Source organism: Anomaloglossus baeobatrachus, chromosome 5 (genome assembly GCF_048569485.1).
Source record: "Anomaloglossus baeobatrachus isolate aAnoBae1 chromosome 5, aAnoBae1.hap1, whole genome shotgun sequence".
Taxonomy (NCBI): domain Eukaryota; kingdom Metazoa; phylum Chordata; class Amphibia; order Anura; family Aromobatidae; genus Anomaloglossus; species Anomaloglossus baeobatrachus.
Genome location: NC_134357.1, coordinates 419,070,018 through 419,097,491, shown reverse-complemented (window position 1 = coordinate 419,097,491; position 27,474 = coordinate 419,070,018). Strand labels below are relative to the sequence as shown.

Genomic DNA, 27,474 nt, shown 5'->3' with positions numbered 1-27,474 from the left:
CCCACCCCTGCTCTACAGTATGTGACTCCAGAATTGTGAATTCTCGCAGTGGGTGCGCTATCAGGATTCTCCAGTGCCGGGACCTCCAGTATGCTGTTTGCATACTTTCAGCCACATCCAACTAGACATTTCCAGCCTCGATCAGTCCACTTTTATTGAGAGAATGGCTTACATTTAGTAGTCCTGTACCCGCCTTCTCCCAGCACTGGCCTTGGAGAATTCTGATAGCACACACACCGCAAGATGTAAGCAATTCACAATTCTGCAGTGACACAGATTGACTGCAAACTTGCACCCCAAGCTTTGACAAGCCCCTTAAGTTTTCCATAATGTTCAATGGAGATGTCAACTTTTACATGGATTCCAGTCAATTTCTGAGGGCACAGTGTATATGCAATACTAATAGTGAATACCATAGACATTAATATGGAATGATACAGAAATTTGAAGAAACAGGCTATAGAAAAGAAGACATTGTGAAAGTGGGAGAAGAATTAGGTAAGAAAACATAAACATATAGGATCTATTAAATGTAGAGAAAAAAAATGAATAGATAATTCTATTTATTTCCCTATAGCTACTTGTGGATGCTGCTTTTCTTTCTCAAAATCTGCTGGAATCTGCTTAGTTGGTAACTGATCAACCTTTCTAATAGATCATTTTTAGTAAATCTTCCCCAATGAGTTGTATATAACAGTTCTTATGTACCTATTTCTACAGGTGAAAGACCCAATGTCGGACTGGCCCAGCAGATCACCGGAAAATCCTTCTGTGGGCAGTCCCACATTGCTTCAGTATATTTGGAGCAGAGACACTTGGGCTGAAGTCTGGATCATCATTTAAGATAGCCCTGGCATATACATTGAGTTCTGCAGCACTACCTTAGGGTCCCTTTACACGTGTTTTCACTCGTACTGCAGACATGTTCACTTACATACTAATTAAAGTCAATAGAAATCCTCACACCTCCCTGTTTTCACATGGACCGTGTGTCCCTGCGAAACAACTGCGTGTCCGGGTGATTCTCATGGAGACAAGTCAGTTTTTTTCTCCAGCAGCACAGGTCAAAAACAGACATCACACCGATGGTATCCATGTGACATGTACCGGAAAAAAAACAGATGATACTAAAATGAATGGTTTCCTTGGTGTAAAAGATGTGTAAAGCTTAAAAAGTGCTAGATAAATGATAGATAGCTAGAGAGAGAGCGCGAAAATAGAATAGACAGATGGCTCGTAGCTTGTACAGCTATTTAACAGAATTAATAAATAATTTTTGAAAAAAATGACATGGGGTCCTCCCTAATTTTCATATCCAGCACAAGTACAACAGCAGCTGTGGACTGCAACCCTTAGTTGTCAGCTGTCCCTTGGCTGGTTCTGAAAAATAAAGGGGACCCCACTGTTTTTTTAAATTATTTGAAAACATAATTGAAAAAGATGGCGTAGGGTTCTCCCCATTAGTTTCAAAACCAGCCAAGGGACAGCAAGTAACTGGGATCTGATATTATCAGGCTGAGGGGAGGCCCATGGTTATTTGGCCCTTCCCAGCCTAAAAATATCAGTCCGCAGCCAGAAGTGGCGCATCTATTAGATCTGCCTGTACTCTGTTCTTCCCGTTGCCCTGGTGCGGTGGCAAAAGAGATAATATATGGGGTTGCTGCCAGCTGTGAATTGATAGCTGGCATCAAGCTCTGATATTAGTAGTGGGTGGGTGTTTATCAGAAAACTCCATTACTAATCCAGTGGTTGGAAATAGAAAGCATTTACAAGCCGTGATACTTGCCAAAGGGGGTGCTACGAGGTACTAACCATGCAGGATGCCAAACATTTACATCGGCACATTTTCCTTTTTTGTTAATTAAAAATATAAAAGATTAAAATCTTTTTGCCTGAAATGCAAAGGAAATGTGTTATTTCATTTTCAACTTGCTTAACTGTTCACAATGACAGTAATTTTCACCAGAAAATGCCACTGTATTGGATGCAGGGCAAACAGGACATAACAATCAGCGGCCACTATTGAGCTGATGAGCTTTCACTACTTTTGCTTATCTGAGGTTCATCCGAGGGGAGTGTGTAACAGTTCAATAGCGGATGCTGATTGGCTACAGGGCTCACTTAAAATAACAATGTCAAGTAAGCCTCTGGTGACCTAGTACGGAAGTGAGTATATGTTTTAATTTTACAATGGGGACTATTTTTTTAGGTAGTGGACAATCCCTTTTAAAATATTTTTAAAAGAAAGCCTTAACTACAATGTAGCTTTGTAACTGGTAAGTTCCATAAACAGCGCCACTCTAGTCTATGGGCTGTGTCTGGTATTGCAGCTGAATGGGTAAATACCTGTAATAATACGAGACATAGCCCATGGACAGATGTGGAAAAAAGCAGACCTTTTACTTTGAACAACCCTTTTAATAGCAACACTTGGTGTATGAAACAAAATAACACCTGCGCGGACACACAAAAGCATTTTGATCCAAATATATATTTATAATATATTATATATACTCTTAGTTACGGCATATAGGATATATACACTGTGTAATAAATAAGATTTATAAAAAAGATTCTGAATATAAAATTCTATGAAGCAGATGGATAGCTTTGGATGGACCGCTGGAAGTCTGACATCGTCCTGTCATTGAGAGATGCTGACACACGACTCCGGGAGCGCTGTATGGAGGTATGTTACCTATAAACGCCGCCAGCCAGTGCACAACATAGGAAGTCCTCTCCGCTACTGCTCTTCTCATCTGATGCATCTTTATGTATGTGTTTATGTAACTAATCTTAGTTTTAGGTTTATGGGATGCCAATTTGTCCCCAATATCCACATCACTTGATTGTCCCTATGAATTAGGGATAACCCACGAGACCACTTTAGCTACCAGTATAATGTGCAGAATGGAAAGAGAATGGGATGACATAAGACACCTGTCAGGCTTAAGGTGACAGTACAAATTCCTCCAGGTTGGGTTCGCTCATCAATGCAGGATTCTGGCTGAAATGTCCTATAAACCAGGTGATTCTGGTAAGGGACAGTCTTCAAAATGATTACACACATGATCAGTTCCTGTGGACAAAAGAGAATAACTTTTTATATGCAAATATTGGAACAGGTATCCTAATGTTGTTCTTAGGACCAAATTCTGTGCTGATCTAAATTTTAATATATCTTTATAGAGGTGGGAGTTCCATTTTCTGAATTAACTGTATAGACAAATATAAACAATAAAAGTCCTGGCTGCTTGGAGTCACCACTAGAGGGAGCAATACTGAATGCTGTGTTATTATTAGCATTACCATAACTGTATGCAGTGAGCTCCACCTAAAAGTGGATGCGCTGTTACTTTTAGGTAAAAACAAAATTTCAAATATTAAGAAATTAATCAGCTCAGAATTTTGGGACAAAAAAATTGTATTTGACAGTGGAAATTATTTTTTTCAATGTGCGTTAAGATACTTTTTAAAACTGGTTTTCCCATCAGAATATATAGATGACCTATCCATAGGATGGGCCATCAAATCAGATAAGTAGGTATCCTACACTCCCTCCGATCAGCTGTTAAATGCGTAACCGCCAGTTGGCTAGGCCCTGTTCACACTGCGTTTTCCTCCTGAAATGGAATTCAGACAAACCCCCAATGAGGCCAATGACTGAAAGTGTCGGGCTGTTTAGACGGGCACAGAAACGTAATAGTTATGTTTCTGTGTCCATCTGAGCAGATGTACACTTTTTCAGAAAAAAACAACACAAACTGGATTCATTGGAACTTTGTGTCATTGCTGTCAATGAACTTGAACTCCGTTTGTGCTATTCAGCTATCCTCTCTGGAGGTTACAGACATTTCCGTTTGTGCTGTGCAGCTATCCTCTCTGGAGGTTACAGACATTTCAGGGACACATATATTGAATATATGTCTTGAATTAATTCACTTTATATACTGTAGATATTATGGTTGTACACTGTTTCCTGTACTCTCCTTCCACTATTGTCCATTGTTATAATATGTTGTTCATGTATTGTAGCTGTAGTTTCCCATAATGTCTCTTTCTCTGTAACTCATGCTATCTTGTTTGCTCACATCCTGTCTTTGCGGCCAGTGCCATCTTGGCAGTACGTGCATGTGGACTGAAGAGAGGATTCTCCTGTTACCTCTATCCTCCATCTTGTATCCCTCATCCTTCCCCTTCCCTGACATCTTACCTCATCATACTAAGGTACTGTGATTAAAATACCTTAACGTTTGTCCACTGCATCGCCCTACTTAGATTTGCACGTGCAGCTTGTCCGGCATGGGAGGAGAGGATAGCAAGTAACCCCTCTACCATCACTTGTACACAGATTTGTGCTCACATCCCTCAGACACATCTCACTGACGTGCATCGGTGGCAGAATACTGTTTGTTTTATTAAAGTCAGGATTTTGTCCCGTTTTTAGGGTAGTCAGACCCCCAAACACAGCACAGTAAACGCAGTGGGAACATGGCCTTATAAACACACAGAACTGAGCTGGCTGCACTGCACAGACTACTTCAATGTGTAATGGCAATTCCTGGGCATTGCAGTACAGCTCTTCCTCAAATGAAAAGGTTTTCTAGTCAAGATTTATTGATGACCTATCCATCGGTGGATACATGTATACTCATGGAACTAAAAGCTATTCTGCAGTACCCAGGAGTGGCTACTACACATTAAATAGTGCTGTATAGTGCAACCCTGTTCCGTGTTTTTACATCGAGCCGACAACGGAGCTTGTAACAGTTGATCAGTGGGAGGGGGTGGCAAACACTACATATAGGTCATCAATATATTCAAACCAGAAAACACATTTAATAAATAAGTGTTATAACTACATACAAATCAGCACTCTTGTTATATACTTCCATTAGCTTTTGAGTGTTTGTTTGATCCTTGACCACTCAGGCCAATTTATTGTTTATGCAGTATTTTCTCGACAAATGTCAAAAACTATTGAAATTATGTCACAAGTCTATTAACTTAAATTACTATTATTAACAAATGAGGAAAACTGTTCTGTAAAGTGAATTTTAATCTAAAATTCTTAGGATCACTTCAAGCTAAGTGAAATTCTCCCCCAGAAATAATGTCTCTGCACATGAGACCTAATGGAAAATCTAATGTTCAGTTGAATCCGGTGCGGAATCAAGCATCAAAGCTTTTACGGAGGTATTTTATCATAAAAAGCTTTGAAAAGTCGTGTAATTTTAACCCAGCTTGAGGTTCTTTTAAAGTTTTGTGACTTTTGACGTTCTTACAATATTTTTGCCTAGCTCCAACAAAGTGGGTGGAGCTGAGCCAGAATGGTGGTGGTACGAGCGGTGATGTTCTTCATGCCACAATTCTTATTCCAGCAGGGACTGAAGCCGCATTTGTGGTTAGGTGCACACGGAGGTGCGGACTCAAGCCCGCCCTCTCACCAATGCTAGTGTGAACAACGCCGGTCTTGAAGAATCTGGACTAATTTATGAAAGTCATGTGGAAGTCTCATGCATTTCTACGGTATCTCTATACAAAATGAAGATATGTACAAGGCCTTAGATGAATAAACAATGCCAGCACTTTTCTTGAATTTGATGAAAGGATGTAGGCATTTAAAGTACCTCTCCTGACTACAGTATTTACTGTATATGATATTGTAACTCAGCTCCTTGAATGTGGATAATATGCAATACTAGATCATAGTATCATAGTTTTTAAGGTTGAAGGGAGACTGTAAGTCCATCTAGTTCAACCTGTAGCCTAACATGTTGATCCAGAGGAAGGCAAAAAAAAAACCCAATGTGGCAAACAAGTTCCAATGGGGAAAACATTTCCTTCCTTCGTCCACATCCGGCAATCAGACTAGTTCCCTGGATCAATACCCTGTCATAAAATCTAATATACATAACTGGTAATATTACATTTTTCAAGAAAGGCGTCCAGGCTCTGCTTAAATGTTAGTAGTGAATCACTCATTACAACATCATGTGGCAGAGAGTTCCATAGTCTCACTGCTCGTACAGTAAAGAATCCTCATCTGTGATTATGATTAAACCTTCTTTCCTCAAGACGTAGCGGATGCCCCCGTGTTCCAGTCGCAGGCCTAGGTGTAAAAAGATCTTTGGAAAGGTTTCTGTACTGTCCCCTCATATATTTATACATTGTGATTAGATCCCCCCTAAGCCTTCGTTTTTCCAAACTAAATAACCCCAAGTTTAATAACCTGTCTTGGTATTGCAGCCCCCCCCATTCCTCTAATAATCTTGGTCGCTCTTCTCTGCACCCTCTCCAGTTCAGCTATGTCCTTCTTATATATCGGTGACCAGAATTGTACACAGTATTCTACGTGCGGTCGCACTAGTGACTTGTACAGAGGTAGAACTATACAGAGGTAGATAAAGCTTTCAACTAGAGCGGCACCATACAGTTAGATTTAGGAATATTTGGTCAGTGACCGAATCTTTGTTTTGGGATCTGCATGACACAATTTATTTTTAGTAAAAATGAAACAACTGAAATCTAATTGAAGTGTAGACTTTCAAGTTGACATCTGAAGTCTGGAAGCCATGGACGTCACCAAACACTGTGTTTCTTCCTTTTTGGTTCTTTGCCGACTTTTACTGCAGCTGACTTCAGTTGTTGCTTTTTTGTGGGTCTTTCTGCCTTAAAGCACCACTCCAGTTGTTTTTTTTTATTTCAAAACTGGAGTGGTACTTTAATCCCCTACCCCCTCTCTAATCCTCACCTTCCACCATCTTTATCTTTTTTTTTTTTAGTGTCGCTCTGGTCAGTCTCTGGCGGTTTGTGACCTGCCAGCTACTCCAGTCTTTCATGAAGCGAGACTGAGGTCACAGCTCAATACAACTCTATGAGAGCCTCATTCTGGCTCTTATATAGTTACATTGAGTGCTTGTGACGTAATTTCTGATCAGCTAATCAGAAGTTATGGGCACAAGATGGTACCATGGGACCAGGGCAGCGCCGAAAATGTTAAAACTGCTGGTAGGTGAGTATAAGAATGGGGGCAGATACTTTAATTTAAAATGCTACTCCAGCACTAAAATAAAAATTGCTGGCGTGGTTTAACTTAGCATGTGAAAAGCATGCTCAATGGGGTTGAGATCTAGTAATTGACTTGGCATTACAGAATATTCCACTTAATTGCTTAAAAAACTCCTGGATTGTTTTCACAGTATGTTTTGGATCATTGTCCTTCTGAACAGAGAAGCACTGTCCAATTAACCTTGCTCTATTTGGTTGAAACTAAGCAGAAAGTATAGCCCTGTACACTTCAGAAATCATCAGGCTGATTCTGTCTTCAATCACATCATTAATAAACACCAGTGCCCCCAGCATCATTGAAGGCCCAGGATGCCCAGCCATCACACTCCTTCCACCACGTGTTACAGAGGATGTGGTAAGGTTTGGATCATGAGCTGTTCCAAGCTTTCTACACAACGTCTTCTTCCCATCTTTCTGATACAGGTTGATCTTAGATTAATCTGTCCAAAGAATTCTTTCCGAGACGTGGGCGGCTTCTTTAGATGTATCTTTGGTGAAGACTAATCTGGCATTTCCATTTTTAAGGCTGATAAATGGTTTGCACCTTATGGTGAATCCTCGGTACCCTCTATCATGAAGTCTGTTCTTGATCTAGAAAGTGAAACATCTACTTCCTGGAAAGTGTTCTTGATCATGGAAAGGATTTTTCAATGTTCTACTCCTGTTGTCTTTTGTGGACATCCATGCCTTTTTTGAGTTCTCAAGCTCAGGTTCAATGCAACATCAACCAAATGTAAATGATACTCAGCTCCAGACCTTTCACCAGCTTAACTGATGTTTAACGAATGAACAGCCCATGTAGCTCATTAAAGAGTTTTTGAGATAATTGTCCAATTACTTTTGGTCCCTCGAAAAAGAAGCAGCTACATATTAAACAGCTGTATTTCTTAAACCTGTACTCCAGTTAGGATGTGAATTTCCTCAAATTAAAGTGGAGAGTCTGCACTTTAAGCCCATATTGATTATATAACTATATATTGAATATGTTTTGGTAAACCGCTAAAATGAGAAAACTTGTATCATTGTCCAAATATTTCTGGACCTAACTGTATTTGGAAACCATGTTTTTTAATACTATAACACCTTTTAAACTTCTAACATTTTGGGTTTCTATGATTTTACAAAATAAAATGCGCGCTATTAGCAGAGCATTTTGTATAGTGTTACGACTTCCGGTACCTGTGTCACTTGCAGGTGTGGACATCATAGATCCTCACACACTCCTGGCAGCTCACATAGCAGCACCAGTGGAAAATGCAGTGGCATTTCTCCTTGCGTTTTTCTGTCCGGGTATTGTGGCCCCGTCCACAGCATAATAGGTCACAGCCGTCTATCCCATGAGAAGTCACATTGCAGGAACGTCCCCTGGTTCCGAAAGAGCCAGTCTCTGGGTTGGGATCACAGAAGTTAGGGGAGGTTTCGTAATACACCAGGTCCCTCTCAGTGGGGGGTTTAAATAATGAATATTTGGCCCTGAGGGTCTCCACCCATCCACGGGACTCTCTGTGTTTCTCAACAGACATCTCTGAAGCGCTGTCATATTTATCTTTTAGATGATCACCAATAGCTCGGAAATCTGGCTGGGACCACCAGCAAGTCTTCACCTCACAGCTCCCAGAAAGACCGTGACATTTGCATTTGAGGTGCATGTGATCCAAGATGGTCTATGAGGAGAAAAATGAAAATACTGAAAGGGGAAGTATATGTATAGCTTCAAAGCATCTAAATTATCAAATAAAACAACAAGTCTTGATGAAATCCCTCATACCATTTTGTGGCTACAGCTCCCATGCAAACCTATGTGTCCATCATTAGAGGTTTAAACAGACTCTCTGCAGTTTTATTCTGCAAGCAAATTCTCTTCTGTCTGTTGCTTTCTTCTTACTTAAAGGGCTGCTTCTCACTTGCGAGTTTCTCGCAGTAGAGCAATGCGAGAAAATCTCGCATTGGAATCGGACACATGTTAGTGAATGATTCAGCTCTCATCTGCGATTTTTTTCTCAGTCCGAATCGGACTGAGAAAAAAATCGCAGCATGCTGCTTTTTTGCGAGTTTCTACTGCGAGTTTCTCCAATGCAAGTCTATGGGAGCGTGTAAAAAATCGGATGTCACGGGACGGCACTCACACCATCCTAGTGACATCCGATTTTCTAAATACATTTCTCGCATGTTTCCTAAAACACTGGAAACGAGCGATGTCTCCCAATGTCTGTCAATCACTATTCTCTGTCAGTCGGTCTCTCCCTCTCGGTCTCTATTCTCTCTCTGTCGGTCCGTCACTATCTCTGTCCCTCTCTCACAGTCTGTCGGTCATTTTCCCCTCCTCTCTCATACTCACCGTTCCCCGATCTCCGGCGCGGCGCTGCACGGCATTCTCACTGCTGCGGCGGCTTTTACTATTTTGAAAAAGCCGGCCGCTCATTAAACAATCTCGTATTCCCTGCTTTCCCCGCCCACAGGCGCCTATGATTGGTTGCAGTGAGACACGCCCCCACGCTGAGTGACAGGTGTCTCACTGCACCCAATCACAGCAGCCGGTGGGCGGGTCTATACTGTGCAGTGAAATAAATAAATAAATAATTTTAAAAAATGGCGTGCGGTCCCCCCCAATTTTAATACCAGCCAGATAAAGCCATACGGCTGAAGGCTGGTATTCTCAGGATGGGGAGCTCCACGTTATGGGGAGCCCCCCAGCCTAACAATATCAGCCAGCAGCCGCCCAGAATTGCCGCATACATTATATGCGACAGTTCTGGGACTGTACCCGGCTCTTCCCGATTTGCCCTGGTGCGTTGGCAAATCGGGGTAATAAGGAGTTAATGGCAGCCCATAGCTGCCACTAATTCCTAGATTAATCATGTCAGGCGTCTATGAGACACCCTCCATGATTAATCTGTAAATTACAGTAAATAAACACACACACATGAAAAAATCCTTTATTAGAAATAAAAAACACAAACACATTCCCTCATTACCAATTTAATAAGCCCCCAAAAGCCCTCCATATCCGGCGTACTCCACGGACCTCCAGCGTCGCTTCCAGCATGAAGGTGACAGGAGCTGCAGAAGACACCGCCGCTCCGGTCACCTCCAAGCAGCAACTGAGGTGAGTAGCGCGATCAGCTGAGCTGTCACTGAGGTTACCCGCTGTCACTGTTGGAGGATCCAGCGGTGGCCGCGATTAACCTCAGTGACAGCTCAGCTGATCGCGCTACTCACCTCAGTTGCTGCTTGGAGGTGACCGGAGCGGCGGTGTCTTCTGCAGCTCCTGTCACCTTCATGCTGGAAGCGACGCTGGAGGTCCGTGGATTATGCCGGATATGGAGGGCTTTTTGGGGCTTATTAAATTGGTAATGAGGGAATGTGTTTGTGTTTTTTATTTCTAATAAAGGATTTTTTCGTGTGTGTGTTTATTTACTGTAATTTACAGATTAATCATGGAGGGTGTCTCATAGACGCCTGACATGATTAATCTAGGATTTAGTGGCAGCTATGGCTGCCATTAACTCCTTATTACCCCGATTTGCCAACGCACCAGGGCAAATCGGGAAGAGCCGGGTACAGTCCCAGAACTGTCGCATATAATGTATGCGGCAATTCTGGGCGGCTGCTGGCTGATATTGTTAGGCTGGGGGGCTCCCCATAACGTGGAGCTCCCCATCCTGAGAATACCAGCCTTCAGCTGTATGGCTTTATCTGGCTGGTAATAAAATTGGGGGGGACCGCACGCCATTTTTTTTAATTATTTATTTATTTATTTCACTGCACAGTATAGACCCGCCCACCGGCTGCTGTGATTGGGTGCAATGAGACACCTGTCACTCAGCGTGGGGGCGTGTCTCACTGCAACCAATCATAGGCGCCTGTGGGCGGGGAAAGCAGGGAATACGAGATTGTTTAATGGGCGGCCGGCTTTTTCAAAATAGTAAAAGCCGCCGCAGCAGTGTGAACGCCGTGCAGCGCGGCGCCGGGGATCGGTGAGTATGAGAGAGGGCTGCTAACTTCAGTCACTCAGGGGATTAGCGGTCACCGGTGAGCCCTTCACTGGTGACCGCTAATCAAGACGCGGCACAGACAGAGCCGCAGCATGACAATGAAGTCGGGTGAAGTTCACCCGAGTTCATTCTGATTGTGCGGCTCTGTCTGTGTCTGCTGTCATCTGCCATTCAGCTCTGCTACATGGCTGTCTGTGTCTGCTGTCAGCGGCCATGTAGCAGCGCTGAATGGCAGATGACATAGTAAAAAATATGCATTACACACGCATTACACACGCTAGTAAAATCATTAATTTATTCAGAAACAGCATCGCACTTGCGTTGCACTCGCACCTAACGTGAACTAAAATCAGCCGAGTTTTTTTCAGCCCAGTCGGACCGATTTTACTCGCATAGATGTGTTTCCACCCAAAGGGAATCTGTCAGCAGGTTTTTGCTACCTCATCTGAGAGCAGCATAATGTAGGCAAAGAGATACTGAGTTCAATGATATATCACTTAGATTAGTGGCTGCAGCCATTCTGACACCGTGAAAGAATTTAGATTTTGCATGTAGCAGAGCTTCCCCTGCCCACACCAGGCTTTCAGTGTACATTTGCACATACAGAAGCTGCTAATCACAGAGGGGGCAGAGTTGAACTACAACTCAAGCACTGCTGAGACCCACTAATGATAAAGAGAACAGGCCTAAGCTAACATTGAAGGTAAACAAAAAAAAAGTCTGTGAGATAACAGATGCAAGACTGGAGTCTCTGTTTTAACACTTGCAGCATGCTGTCTTCAGGTTACATTGCAGAAATCTGTTGACAGAGTGACTTTAAGTACCATGAAGTTGTGTAAAGTGATATGAAGTACGCATGCATGATCACACTATACTGGATTTATTTCTAGTTTGTAATCATGGAAATCTTTAGATGTGCATAGGAACTGTAGACATAAAGCAATATATCTATAATCAAGACAATAAGGAAAGGCACTTATATTTATATTTAATGGGGGCAACAGAAAGTTCTTGGTTGCGCAAGTGGACCCTTTCCTTAAAGGAATTATGATTAGTGATGGACGAACCCCCCGATGTTCTGGAGCCTCGTCCAAACGTTTTGTAAAGATCAAATTCAGGTTCTGAGAACTTGCGTCCTGACACCGAACTTGGACTTTACAGTTATGGGATGGGGCAGGATGGGTGGGGGCTGTAAAATAAAGAATATAGGTAATAATAAACATTGTCATTATACTTGCTACTCCTGCGATGTGTCCTTCAGATTCTGTCACCTGGACGCTTCTGCTTCCGTGTCCTATCATTGCTGTGCCCCCGGCTTACAGGACCTTCCCTGACATCAAAGCCATGTGACCAGTCTGGTGTGACTGTTGTACAGAAATTGGGTTACAGACTGGTCACATGGCTATAACGTTATGGAAGGTCCTGTAACCCACGAGGTATCAACATTCTCACCAAACTGGTCACATGGCTATGATGTCATGGAAGGTCCTGTAAGTCAGATGTAGCACAGCTGAAGATGCTCTCCAGCCTTTGGACTACGTCAGAGGTTTTCTTTGAGTAATAAAGATGGAGTCCTAAATGTCTTCTGTTTCATTTCTAATAAAATATTTTTTCTCTGCGTTGTTGTTTTATTTTACTGTTAAAATAACAGACAATAACAGACGCTGTCACAGAGTGGGCCTCTGTGATTGGATGCCGAGTAACCTGAAACCAGTCCATACATTCTAGCATCTAGAATGTATGGGGAGATTTCAGGTTACTCCAACAGCCAATCACCCATTCTGCGTGACAGCGTCTGTGATTGGCTATTGGGTCCCTCATACATATAGTAGTGTAAAAATGAAGTAAATAATAAAAAAAATACACAGCGCTCCGTGGTATTTTTGATTCTCAGCGCAGATAAAGCGGACGGCTACGGGCTGCCACCCCATCTGCCTGGCTATACCTTGGCTGGCGATCAAAATACAGGAAGCCCATTAATTTTTTTTAACTATTTAAAAAAGATAATTAAAAAAAAAAATGCTTGAGCTCTCACCGTATTTTGATCGCAACTGAGGTAAAGCCAGGCAGCTGGAGGCTAGGATTCTTAACATGGTAAGGCCTAAGCGTTCTGGGCTCCCCACGCTAAAAACTACAGCTGCCTCTGGAAATGATGCATTGTTTCTTAGCGCCATTTCCAGGCACTTTACATGGCTCATACAACGGCCCTGATGGCAGTGGCATGCTGGGTAATAAAGGGATTAATACCAGCTTTGTATTCTCAGCTGGTACTAAGCCCAAAATTCATGGTGTCAAGCCAAATTAGACATGGCCACCGTGAATTTCTAGTAAACAGTAAAAAAAAAAAAAACATACACAAAACACAACACAAATTTTTTTTTTATTAGAAATAAAACAAAAAAAATTATAAAAAATCATTAGTCCGACGTAGTCCATGTAGAGCAATGTCAGCTCTGCTTCATCGCTCTGTACAGGCAAGTGTCTCTACAGAGCGAGAAGAAGAGAGATCAATGTCAGCTCTGCTTCATCACTCTGTACAGACAAGCATCTACACAGAGCGAAAAGCAGAGAGAGCAATGTCAGCTTTACTTCATCACTCTGTACAGACAAGTGTCTTCAGAGCAAGAGGCAGGGAGAGCCATGTCAACTCTGCTTCATCACTCTGTAAAGACAAGCATCTCTACAGAGAGAAGCAGGGAGAGCCATGTCATCTCTGCTTCATCACTGTACAAACATATACAGAGCGAGAAGCAGGGAGAGCCATGTCAGCTCTGCTTCATTGCTCTGTACAGAGCGAGAAGCAGGATGACACTGAGGGTATGATTCCACTTGTGTATGACTCTTGCATTCTCACATTGCATCACCTCGCACTGCCTGACACTCTCTGGACAGGGGCGGCTCAGCTGCATGGAAATAAATGCAGCCGACCCGCTCCTGTCGGAAGAGTGTGCGCCATGCCAGGTGATGCGATGCGACACTCGCACAGTGACAGTCAAAGTGCAATCGAGTCCATGAGCCATGGACTCGGGTGAACCCTGATGTTACTGCGAACACGGCCAAAAACAGCCGAAGACTGCCTAGTTACGAGCAGTGCAATGTATATCCCCGGAAGTTAACAGAACCTTCGATGACGTCAAAGCCATGTGACCAGTCTGTAAGCCAATGTCTGTACAACATTCACATCAGACTGGTCACATGGCTATGACGTCATGGAAGGTCCTTCAGTCAGTGGTGGTTTCCCGGGGGACACAGCAATGATCGGACGTGGAAGCAGAAGCGACTGGGAGAGAGACTGCAGGACGCATCGCAGGACCTGTGAGTATAACCAGAATGTTTTTTAATAATGTGCTTTTTTCTTTTTTTTTTTTTACAACCCATGGACCCGAACTGTAACACGAGCTTCCCAGGAAAGCTCATGTTTGGGATCGTGTGCACGAACACTATGTGTTCGGTACGAACCCTGAACCTTACAGTTCAGGTTAGCCCATCACTAATTATGATCATCTAATTGGCTAAGGAACCAGCTTCATCTATTGTTCTTTATGTATCAATCATACACTGTGAAGCATATAAGGCTTGTTGTGTCTGACAATCGGCATCTTCTCTTCGTTGTCAATCAATAAGTTTGGTAATTTAGTTTTTCTTTCTTCCCCACATTCTTAATTTTTGTTTACTCACCGCTCGCCCAGCCTCGTTATTATGCCTATTCATGGCTGATCTGGCATCTGGACGATTCTCCCTGGCATCTGCAAACTCCCGAGACACCAGGACCCCGAAGTCTGCGTCTTCGCTGCAGCCTCCCCACTTCCATCCCTCTCCCGATGAGCCTTTATGGTGGGAATCACACCCACAGATGGTGGCGCTGCCTTCGGCACAGGAACGGGTCACAGCAAAGGCCACACCGGCTGAAGCGATGGCATGAACAAAGGCAGACTCCCGAGTGGCTGGAGAAGACAAAGGATAGGAATGGAACACACATATAGAATTATATAATTAAATATAGGAGAATGAGAATATTTACAGACTTTTTAGCAAGAATTGATGGAATTGAGCACGGATTGGTAAAGATATGGCGGAATTGGTCACATTGTTAGAAAGGGCCACAAAATTACTATGTAAACTTCTCAAATCCACACAGAAAGTAACCTACTTGGTTTATTCTGCTAAAATAAATGGCCAAGTACAAAAAAGAGCTTAAAGTGCACAAAACCCAAGAATGAGAGTTTAGTGTTGGTATACACACAAATACGACGAAGATGTGCATCAAGAAGAATACAGGAGAGCACAGTGTAGATCTCTGTATGATGGAGAGGAGGGATTAAACCCCTTATTAAAAACGTCTCCCTCCTCTTCCCAGTGCGGCCAGTTACCTGCTGAGACACTCAATTCCCCTTTGTGTGCTGGTGTCACAGTGTATTAGAGATATAATGATGGACGTCTCTGGGACCTGTGTGTGACCAGACTGCCATTTCCCTGCCATTTCGTAGCAACAGGCAACTGTGTGCAGACTGTGCACTGTCCCCTGCTTGTGGAGACCCCTTTCTGTCTGGGGGGAGCAGTGAAAGGGCGTGTGAATAGTTCTAGAGTCCTGCTGGGCTCAGAGCCCCTCTCAGCCTCACAGTGGGGAGGAGGCTTAAACCCCTTTCATCCTGCACTAAGCTCATTTCACTCATTCACTTAGTGTTACTGAGCTGGGAGCCTGTGTGAGAGCAGAACCTGCATAGGCTCTTGTCATCTATGGGAACTTGCTCATCTCGCTGCCTATGTGATGGGTCTCTGTATATTTTCTTATGATCCACTGAGGTGATTGACAAAAGTTAGAAAAAGGGGGAGAAAAGGCAAACCATGGAAGTGAAGGATGTGTCTACCCGCATGATCCTCCAAATGAAAGGTTGTAAAATAAATGCAATGCACACAAAATTCTAAAATATTACCTTAAACTAGTCCTAGTAGTGGACAACCCATTCTGAAGTACTATATTCCCCCTTGTAAAATTAAAATACCCTATACTCACCTTACATACCGGTGCCGTTCCAGCGATGACATTGCTGGGTCTCACATGACATTGTTATGCCACGTGAGCCCTCCACAGGCTGTGATAGTCCCTTCTGATTGGCTATGCTATACCATGTGATGTGATAGCTGGAAGGTGTTATGGAGAAGTCCGTCCATCCATGCCTGAGGATTGAGCATTTCTTGTTGACATAATCTGCAATTTGTAAAATTTTGGTGGTGTTTTAGCCAATTCACATAATGTGAATTGTAAGTTCTTTAAATACTTTGAGGGGTTCAGCAAGTTCCCAAATTCAGTTTGCATCGAATTGATCGTCTCGTCTCTAATAACTGTATGGAGATTATATATATATATATATATATATATATATGTATATATATATATATATATGTGTGTGTGTATATGTATATATATATATATATATATATATATATATATATACATATATATATACTGTATGTGTATGTATATACATATATATATATATCTACTGTGTGTATATATATATATATATATGTTTATATATGTATAGTGTGGCGTAAACTATATATTATCACCATCAAGAGCGCATTGATGATCACCATCTAGAGCGCATTGATGACATTTCTATTGATCGAGGTATAATCACTGTCATGGAGTATCTAAGTGTAGGTCACCAAACGATGTTGAGTTTATACCTTTATCGAGCACGGGTCCAAAGATGGCGAGGCTGTCATGAATGGTGGTGCAGTTCCATCTCCTGCCTCTGAATTGATGTTGGCATTCCTGGATCCCCAGCTTTACTCCTTCTGCCACGCTTGGCATGATTTCAATGTAGTTTCGACAGAAGCGCATTTGCTTAGGCACCAGACCTGGTATAGATCCACAGAGAATGGGCTGTGATCCTAGAGAGCTGTAGTGCTGACCCAGGGCTAAGGACCTGCGATTGGAAAAGTAAGAGAAAATTGACTTCGTCTGCGGAAAGGTCATGTTATAATTTATCAATCTGATCACAGCTCTTATTTTCTTATATGCTCTTGGAAATCTGATTGGTTACTCTCAGTGAAGCTGCAGGGTTTTTTTTTTATTGTGCTACATTTCATGAATTACCCCCAATTCACAGAAACATCTTAAAATCCTTCTTGGAAATACAAGACAAAAATGGGCCACTTTTCATAAATGAAATTGATGAAATTATCATACAGTTTTGGTCCATGTGTCTGCTTTACCATCATGCCTTATTATGGGATAATCCCAGTTTAGTAACAGTTTTGTTCTTACCACCTAGAGTCAATTTTATCGAAGACTTAATACAGATTTATTACAATTGGTTTAAGTAAAAAGTGGCGCTGTTGAACACTGCAGCCAATCAGCCCTCATATATCTGAGGCCCTTTAAAAAATAAATACTAATTTTGACAAGTTTCCTATCACCAGTGCACAAGCTATATTTAGGTTAGGACTATTGTACAATAAAAACATACAGAATGCATTTAATGTGCACTTCATCTAATGGTAATGAGTGATTGTGCCAACGTTTATTGCCACTAGTTGCTTATGTCCAGACTCGATGGCTATTTGGCTCCTTGGGCTTGCGCAATCACATATGTGCCATATAGGAAGACCATTTCAACGCTACTGGGTACAGGAAAAAAGGCACCAATCTTCACCTACAGTAGGAGAGAATTCCTTAATACTAAAAGTTAAAAAGAATGTGAGTGATAAGTGGAGTTCCCAACAGGACTTTCATAGAGACCAATAGGAGGAATTCAATTTCCAGTCATTTTATGGAATATTATTTTCATTCAGCTTTCAAGTTCTTTCCATAATGGAAGGCATAATGGTGGTGGATTGAAGAAGTGAATGAGATTAAGAAACTGATCTGAGTTGGGTTTCTAATCTCATTTATGCTGATACTCATGTCCAAACATAATTCTCCTTGTTCCAACTCCTTCTAGACTCTTCTCCAAGAGTCAGTTTATCATGAAGTCACAAAAGAAACCATTTCTAACCTTCTGATAACAATGTAGCTTGGAGAATTTGAGGATTTATGTTCCTCAAACCCATTCTTAGATACTAAGAGCCGGACATACTACATGCATAAGCGATCGTACTCTCCTGTTCCTCAGGGAGACCTCATTACATAGAGCTTAAGACCCCCGTATCCTCAGTGTATCCCACCAGACAGAGCCTTGCTAGACAATACTGATCACCCTACAGCCTAATCCTCTAACAAAAAGAAGGATTAGGATGCCCCGGATATTACCTATTGGTTACCCATCCTACTTCATACAGCTGGGGTAATCCTTCTTGGGTTAATAATATCCATCCATTATGGTGCTGTAACTATGTCTCATTGTCTGACGAAATATTCAAGATATTGGTGAGAAAGATACATTACAACTTTATTGTAACATGGCCTCCATGACTACATAATCCACCCGGAAAACATTCATCAGCGGCTATAGAGCGGCCACTCCACAAGTCCTAGCCACAATCTAAGAAAACTCAGAGATCAATACGACGCCATGAACAGACAATTAGCTACTTAACCAGATGTGAGGGGTAGTATTTGCTTTTGTTCTAACTTATTCACATACCTGGTAAAATAGACTCTCCTAGTTTTAACTATACAGGTGGTGTCACACACAGCGACAACGACGTCGCTGCTACGTCACCATTTTCTGTGACGTTGCAGCGACGTCGCTGTGTGTGACATCCAGCAACGACCTGGCCCCTGCTGTGAGGTCGCCGGTTGTTGCTGAATGTCCAGCTTCATTTTTTGGTCGTCGCTCTCCCGCTGTGACGCACACATCGCTGTGTGTGACAGCGAGAGAGCGACGAAATGAAGCGAGCAGGGAGCAGGAGCCGGCATCTGGCAGCTGCGGTAAGCTGTAACCAGGGTAAACATCGGGTAACCAAGGGAAGACCTTTCCCTGGTTACCCGATATTTACCTTCGTTACCAGCGTCCACCGCTCTCACGCTGCCAGTGCCGGCTCCCTGCTCTCTGCACATGTAGCTGCAGTACACATCGGGTAATTAACCCGATGTGTACTGTAGCTAGGAGTGCAGGGAGCCAGCGCTAAGCAGTGTGCGTGGCTTCTTGCTCTCTGCACATGTAGCACAGCGACACGTGTCGTTATGATCACTGCTGTGGCTGCTGTGTTTGACAGCTAAGCAGCGATCATAACAGCGACTTACAAGGTCGCTGTTGCGTCACAGAAAAGGGTGACGTAACAGCGACGTCGTTGTTGCTGTCGCTATGTGTGAACCCAGCTTTAGCCTATTACAAGGTGCAGGTAATGATGTCAGCACCAATTGTGATTATGTATCCAGAAAAGATGATGCTGGTTATCAAGATGCTGAAATCTTTATCTCTTACATATTTGTGCTGTGGGGTCACAGAGGTTCCATGAAGTCAAAGAGTAGTACTGCTAGTAGGGTATTCATTCAGGTCTGACCGAGGTGATGCAAATATAGTATAATCCCACCAAACTCAACAAATGTTATTGTAAAGGGGTAATCTGGCTCCGTTCCTTTCTGGATCATGAGGTGACGATGACAGATATCTGTCTTCTCAGGTGTGTGAGGGGCAGGTATCCTGTACCTGTCCTATTCCATGGTGGATCATACCTCATACCTAATGCTTGTGCAAAACTACAGATTGATATAGACAGTCCCTTACCCTGATCTAAAGACAGCAGCACAAATATCTCTCCTCTCCTGGGCTTTTTGAGAACTGTGACATGATTCGTATGGCCAAAGTTTGCCAGGTGTCATTGTTAAGGGTGCTTTACATGCTGCGACATCGATAAAGATATATCGTCGGGGGTCACGTCGTTAGTGACGCACATCCGGCGCCGTTAGCGACATCGCAGCGTGTGACACCAAGGAGCGACGATCAACGAGCGCAAAAACGTGAAAAATCGTTGCTCGTTGACACGTCGCTCCTTTTCCAAATATCGTTGCTGCTGCAGGTATGATGTTGTTCGTCGTTCCTGCGGCAGCACACACCGCAGGAACGAGGAACATCTCCTTACCTGTGTCCACCGGCAATGAGGAAGGAAGAAGGTGGGTGGCATGTTCCGGCCGCTCATCTCCGCTCCTCCTCTGCTATTGGACGGCTGCCCTGTGACGTCGCTGTGACGCCGCACGAACCGCCCCCTTAGAAAGGAGTCGGATCGCCGGCCAGAGTGACGTCGCAGGGAAGGTAAGTCCGTGTGACGGGTGTTAGCGATGTTGTGCGTCACGGGCAGCGATTTGTCCGTGACGCACAACCGACGAGGGCAGGTACGCTCGCTAGCGATATCGGTACCGATATCGCAGCGTGTAAAGTACCCTTTACACCACAATACAAGTGAGCAGGGTCACATTGCGACAAGCAAGTCTCAAAATTTTAACCGGGTATGATTTTTAGCGACTTGCTTGTCACGGTCGCATTAACCTCAGGGTCCCAATACCACTCCACTCACTTGTATTGTGATGCGATGTAGCAGCGACACTTAGCAATCTTTGGTGGTGCGAAATGCAATGTGGCCAAAATCGCTGTGTAGCCCCAGTCATATCCAGACAGAAATAGACTGACTAATGCTGACCCACACAGGCTTCTTTCTCTGTGAGTACAGAGATACATATGGAGCATGCCACAATTTTTATTTCTGTTGCATTCATACAGAGGTACAGTAACTGGAAACAAGGTGAAGGTCTCATACACCTCTATGACAGCCCTATTACGGCACCAGACAGAACAGTCGTAATATGACCATGTACAGATAAGCTTATGTTCAAACTACTTTTGATGTGCGCTGCTAAGATGTATAGCTCAGACTTAAGCGGGCTTTACACGCTACGATATATCTAACGAGATGTCGGCGGGGTCACGTCGTAAGTGACGCACATCCGGCATCATTAGTGATATCGTAGCGTGTGACAGCTATAAACGAGAAGAAATACTCACCTTCTTGTTCATCGTTGACACGTCGCTCATTTTCTAAAAATCGAACGTCCGGTTGTTCATTGTTCCCGAGGCAGCACATATCGCTCTGTGTGACACCCCGGGAACGATGAACTGCAGCTTACCTGCATCCCGCCGGCAATGCTGGAGGAAGGAGGTGGGCGGGATGTAAACATCCCGCTCCTCCGCTTCTATTGGCCGGCTGCTGTGTGACGTCGCTGTGACGCCGAACGTACCTCCCCCTTCAGGAAGTGGATGTTCGCCGCCTACAGCGAGGTCGTTTGGAAGGTAAGTACGTGTGACGGGAGGTTACAACATTGTGCGACATGGGCAACAAATTGCCCGTGCCGCACAAACAATGGGGGCGGGTGCGATCGCACGAGAAATCAACACATGTAAAGCAGCCTTTACAGTTGTATATCTACCATAGACTAATATTGTAAAATAATATAAACTATAAAAACTGTTTTATTTTATGTGTTTGCATTAGAAAGTGCATTCACTTATGCTTTCCAATAGACTTGGAAATAAAGTTATGCTCACACAGACCGCCCGATAGTTTCTAGAGTACACTCTTTTTGTATAAATGCACTTTCTTATGAGTTATAGGTATGGGGCTGAGTGCTGGGAATAAGGGGACCACAGACCGGTCAGCAGTGCCGCAGCATTGTCATTTTTCCCTGCACAGTGCCAATGCAGATTTGGTATCTCACACACTGCCACAGTGGTCCCCAACTTTTCTGACATTGAGAGCCACGTTAGAAAGGGTCATGATTTACATTCAGCTCTGTGAGAGGGTCGCAAGCCACATTCAGCTCTGTGAGAGGGTCGCAAGTCACATCCTGCTTCCCCCCTTCTCCCTCACATTAGTGACACCCAGAGCCCACATCACTGGTATTATGACAGCCAAAGCTTTTCCACAAAAATCACACCAAGGCAGTATACCAAAATTCAGGGATTCCCACATCAGTATTTTCGTATTAACCCTAGAACGCATACCTGGGGCCTCGCAGGCCTGCTAGGTCATTTGTTTTCTATGGTAAATTGTTATGCTTGCGCGTTCTAGGGTTAAGCACTACCACCACACTGTCACATCCAGCTTCAAACACCTCTTCTGACAGCTAGTATCATGCATTCTCCACCATACCTAAATTATCTCTCAACCCCCAAGGCCGATATATGAGCATCCAGATCTGTTTGTCTGTGCAGAGATACATAATTCACCATCTGGAGACCTGTTCTTCACAACTGCTAGACCTGGTGCCAATGCAGCAAGCTAGCAGACAGACGTGAGCTACACAACATGGGCCCGCAAGCAACATATGGCTCCTGACCCACAGGTTGGGGACTCCTGTGCTCCATCTAGTGAAAGTCAAAACAGGGCTTGGACTCATACTGAGGTGAAGACCTAGTGGTCTGAATCTTCATTAAAGGGTTCGCCGGTGAGGCGAGGTGAAGCTTATTAACCTAAATGCAAAATGACCAACTTAGCCCCAACTTTAGCGGGGCCTGCAACTTTCTGCAACCCCTGCATATTATGCCCCTGGCCTGTAGTCAAATTATTCTTAGCATAGCCAATCAAGGTTTGATAGGTTGGGGAGAAGACTCTCTATGTTTACACAGGAACAGCGCCGTGTTTGTTTGTGTGGTACTGCCTGGTACTGCAGCTAGGCTCCACTAACCTTCATTCTGCTGATTGGCTAGGGTCAATCCTCTATTGATCGGTGACAAATTTCTTAAAGCATGAATCCCTGATTTTATTCAATGAGACAAATATGTACTGAGTTTCTAAAACAATGTCTGATACGTAATATGGCACCAACAAAAAGGGAGAGGATGTCTTCTAAAAATAACTGTTAATATATCCTAAATAGGCATCATATAGGGGAGATTCCAAGGAACCGAAGTGAAGCCCCGCGAGGCAAGAGCAGCTCTCATCATGTATAACTGGGCTGGCTGTCGTGAACGTAATCTGCAGAGGCAGCGAGGAGCATTTAGGTGAAGTCCACTCTTCCCTTATTTGAATTTTTCAGAATTTTTTTTTTTAAATGAGGCATCATCATCTCTCCTATTCATTTTTCATATGTTATTTTTGGCAAAGAGTACATTTTTTTTCCGCATTTTAGCAGTAATCACTGGTTCCATCATTATCATGTGATATGTCTTTTATATACTGTATCTGGATGTGCAGAGTATATCATTGACTTATTTCCTGAGTAAATATAACGTCGAGTTTTTGCTTCCATGTTTTGATAGCATCAGCCATGCTACACACACATACGGTATATATATATATATATATATATATATATATATATATTTCAAGGGATGTAGAATTAGCAATTTGTAGTAGTGACTTGAACAAGTTTTATTAAAACGCGCACAGCTCAGTATGTCGCAGTATGTCTTACAAACCTAGAAAATTTGTGCCAAAAACATGTGCTTTGTTATAGCTTTTTTTCTTTCTAAAGGGCTCATTCACACGTGCTGTTTATTTCCAGACCTATCACAATGATTTGCCTTTTCTTGTTTACTTTTTAATGTTTTAGTGTGGACTTATCCACAAAAAAAAATAAAGTGGGGGAACCTGTCCTACTTTGTTCTGTGTTGTCATTTAAGTGAATGTGTCCATGAAAAAACGGAGAGCGCTCAGATGTCATCAACATGCCATCCGAGCCATCACTATTTCTCACTAGGTTTTTGATAGGACAAGGTTTGATTTTTTTTTTTGTTATTTTTATTTTTCATTTGTTAAAATCAGATAACACTCGGATTTTTAGAACTGACGTAGAAAGCAAAAATGGACCCAGCACAATGAAAGAAAAGGGATGTTTTTTACCTTCATGAAAACAACTGATTGGGAAATCGTCCTATATAAATCAGTTTATGCCTCATTCAGATGCCAGTGGTTTTCACGTATGCCAAAAAGCAGAGCCCGTGTCATCAGTATTTGGGATCTATGATCCTCAGAGTTTAGTCTGTTTTTATCATCAGTGATTTAAATATATAAATGACATATCTAAAATATTAATCACGGAGAGCACATGGACTGCACACTGAGGGCATCCGTGGGCTGACAGTGATTTTCACTGACCTATAGACTTGTATGGGTAATCTTTATTTGAGATGGCAATCAAAAATGGAGACGTCGCCATGATTATTTGGCAGAATAAGACCAGGCACACTTGCTGAAAACAATGCCAACTTTTCGTGACACTTTTCACATTTGCCGAGTGTCCAGTACAGGTGCAATATTTTGGGGTCATGTTAATTGCATCCTTTTGAAGGCACAGTTTACATTGTAGTCAAATATTTGCTGGCTGTGAATGAGAAAATTCATGGTTTATATAGAGGGGCTAAAACTGTCCCCTAAACAGTACAAATTTCCTGTTTGTTACTGTATCAGCCCTTTTTTTACCATTCTATCCAAATAGAACAATCCTGTGAGCAGAACCCAGTAAGTATTAGGTCTGTACAGATTTTAGCACCTGTATAAACCTAAATCCATCCAATACCAGCAAAAGGGAGGAAAATAACAAAAGGTTTTCTGCACTGTATTCACACTGTGAACGTTACATTGACGATTTGCTGACGTTCTCAGTTAAAGTCTCCTCTTTGCCGCCGTATGTTTTCAGAATGATTTTGTATAGTAAAGCGCTTTATATAAAGTAAGAAATAAAAACTATACCAACATATGCCAACTCCAAAAAGGTTCAAGGACAGTCTTCTGGCCACTGTCGGTTACTGGGAGGCCTATCGCTATGTTTGGTGTACGCTTCACAATCTGTACAGATACTCAGAAAGATACACAACATTTCAGAACACAATAATTCAATTCCTTTGATGTGAGATATAACTTTTTTTTTTTTATTATAATCTTGAGAAATAGAAACATCTGCTTACTACGCTTGTTTGATGATTCTGGTAATCCCTACAGTATACCATCTTTTCAGTTAGCCATTAAAAGGGATCAACCACTGAGAACGCTCAGTTATTTTAAACAAACTATTTTTATCTCTACTGGCTAACACGGTACAAAGATATGTTTTACCTTTACAGTATTCCACTACTTCTCGTGAGTTTCATAGTTTTTAAGGTTGAAGGTAGACTTCAGTCCATCGAGGTCAACCCATCGCCTAACATGTTAAGGAGGCAAAAACCCCATGGGACAAATTCTAATAACTCCACATTAGGGGAAAAAATCCTTCCTGTCTCCACACACAGCAATCAGACTAGTTCCCTAGATCAACCCCCAATCACAGAATCTAGTGCACATAACCAGTAATATATTTTTTCAAAAAGGCATCCAGGCCTCTCCTATATTTTAGTAATGACTCAACCATTACATTATGTGGCAGAGAGTTCCATAGCTTTACTGCTCTAACAGTAAAGAATCTGTATTTGTGATTATGATTAAACCTTCTTTGGAGCAGATCTATGACCTTTCATATTCCGCAATGAAAAAACACAACATATTACTACGTAATGACATGCAATTATAGAACAACACTTGCCAGGCTCTACAGGCAGATCAAGTAGAGGTGAAAATGTATAAATACTATGGACCATTCATTGGGGCACACGCACGGTTCTATGTTACTCCCATATGTTATGTTGGCTCCATGCTCTGTAATCTATCAGACACTATTTCTAGATAAATCTACTGTGTTTTCTCTATATATTGGGACGTGTATAATTTTGCACTGGGATATTTTAATAAAATGTCTGAATAGCGTAACGGATCAATCCTTCAATAAGAAAAAGCAAGGAAGCTGACTTACTACATGCGAAAGAAGTGCACTGATTTCTCTTTACCAGGATTCAGCAGCAGACACTCTGATGAAATTTGGAACAGGCATTTATATCCTACACTGTAGATGTAGCAGAGCTGAGTGTGTGTGTGTAGCCGCCATCATAACGCTCAGATTTAAATACAAGAGGATTTCCTACACCGATGGGTATTATTATATCATGAGATCATGCAGTGCTAAATGACAAACTCAGCTTTGCAAAATAGATCATACCAAGTGCTGTCAACATTGGATATGGATAATATATCACAAAAACAAGGTAGATAATAAACTCTTACCACCAAATAGGGTAACCTGCCAGGACGGGTGCAGCGGAGAAGAGCCAGAGGAAGTGCAGTGTATGGAGCCCGTCCATGGGGGGAATGATGGAAGTGATGGGGAAGTCAGGAGACCTTGGTGGGAAAGTGAGGAGCATCCCATGAGAAGCTGGGTTTGTCCTCTTGCTGAGTGCCTGTTTGGGGGGACAAGAGGTGCTGGGATTTTATACTCTACCCCCTGATCATGACAAGGAGAGGAAAGCTGGATGTCACCAGACAACCAATCCCAGAGCCATGAGACAAGGTAAGAGAATCCTCCCTAAATTGAGCTGCCCCCTCCCCAACAAGACTCATCTATGCAGCCTCCTACTCATCATCTTCCCTTGAGTCTGTATGATCTGGAAGTCTGTGCACTGTGTCCCATGCACTGCCATTCTGTGTGCTATTCTACTGATGGCAGAATATTTGCACTACTTTACAGTTATATGTTCTGCGCAGCACTGAGATAATACTGGTCATTTTCAGCCCTGGGATGATACTGGTTATGGCCAGCTCTGGGATGATACTGGTTATGGCCAGATCTGGGATGATACTGGTTATTGCCAGACCTGGGATGATACTGGTCATTGTCAGCCCTGGGATGATACTGGTTACTATCAGCCCTGGAATAATACTGGTTATTCCCAGCCCTGGGATGATACCGGTTATTGCCAGCCCTGGGATGATACTGGTTATTGCCAGCCCTGGAATGATACTGGTTATTGCCAGCCCTGTGATAATGGATATTGCCAGCTCTGGGATGATACTGGTTATTACCAGCCCTGGGACGACACTAGTTACTGCCAGTCCTGGGATAATACTGGTTACTGTTAACTCTGGGATGATACTGGTTATTGCCAGCCCTGGGATGATACTGGTTATTGCAAGCCCTGGAATGATACTGGTCATTGTCAGCCCTGGGATGATCCTGGTTATTGCCAGCCCTGGAATAATACTGGTGATTGCCAGCCCTAGGATGATATTGGTCACTGTCAGCCCTGGGATGATACTGGGTATTACCAGCCCTGGGATGATACTGGTTATTGCCAGCCCTGGGATGATACTGGTTATTGCCAGCCCTGGGATGATACTGGTTGTTGCCAGCCCTGGGATGATACTGATTATTGCCTTATTGCCAGCCTAGTTTGCCTTTTTACCAAGAGCCCTGATACTTGTGTCAGTCTTACTGTGGAGCCCCTGAGGCTTCTGGTCGCCACAGGGTACTATGTCTCATTTAAGGCACAATATCCATCCTGGGTATGGAAAGGTTAATGTCTAGTATGTCTCACTTAAACCACACAGTCAGAAAATGAGTCAGCAAGTTCCTTGCATAACACATACAGCAGGTGGCTTC

General features: G+C 42.9%; 1 protein-coding gene across 1 annotated transcript; it reads right to left on the bottom strand.

The window, feature by feature from the left end:
* Nucleotides 1–2,509: 2,509 nt before the first annotated feature.
* Nucleotides 2,510–26,344, bottom strand: WNT3 (Wnt family member 3). The gene is made up of 5 exons (XM_075347736.1): nucleotides 26,103–26,344; nucleotides 16,758–16,999; nucleotides 14,745–15,010; nucleotides 8,251–8,735; nucleotides 2,510–3,079 (listed from the first exon to the last, which is right to left on the bottom strand). Exons 1-4 carry the CDS (start codon nucleotides 26,237–26,239, stop codon nucleotides 8,256–8,258), a joined length of 1,125 nt encoding a protein of 374 aa, XP_075203851.1. The 5' UTR covers nucleotides 26,240–26,344; the 3' UTR covers nucleotides 2,510–3,079; nucleotides 8,251–8,255.
* Nucleotides 26,345–27,474: the final 1,130 nt, after the last annotated feature.

Bases quoted from the DNA above. Each gene is read 5' to 3' on its own strand.
- WNT3 (XM_075347736.1), bottom strand. From the start codon at position 26,239: ATGCTCCTCACTTTCCCACCAAGGTCTCCTGACTTCCCCATCACTTCC. The intron at 17,000-26,102 runs GTAAGAGTTTAT...TTCCAATCGCAG, and splicing joins GCAGGTTACCCTATTTGGTG to GTCCTTAGCCCTGGGTCAGC. The intron at 15,011-16,757 runs GTATAAACTCAA...TGTCTTCTCCAG, and splicing joins TGGACCCGTGCTCGATAAAG to CCACTCGGGAGTCTGCCTTT.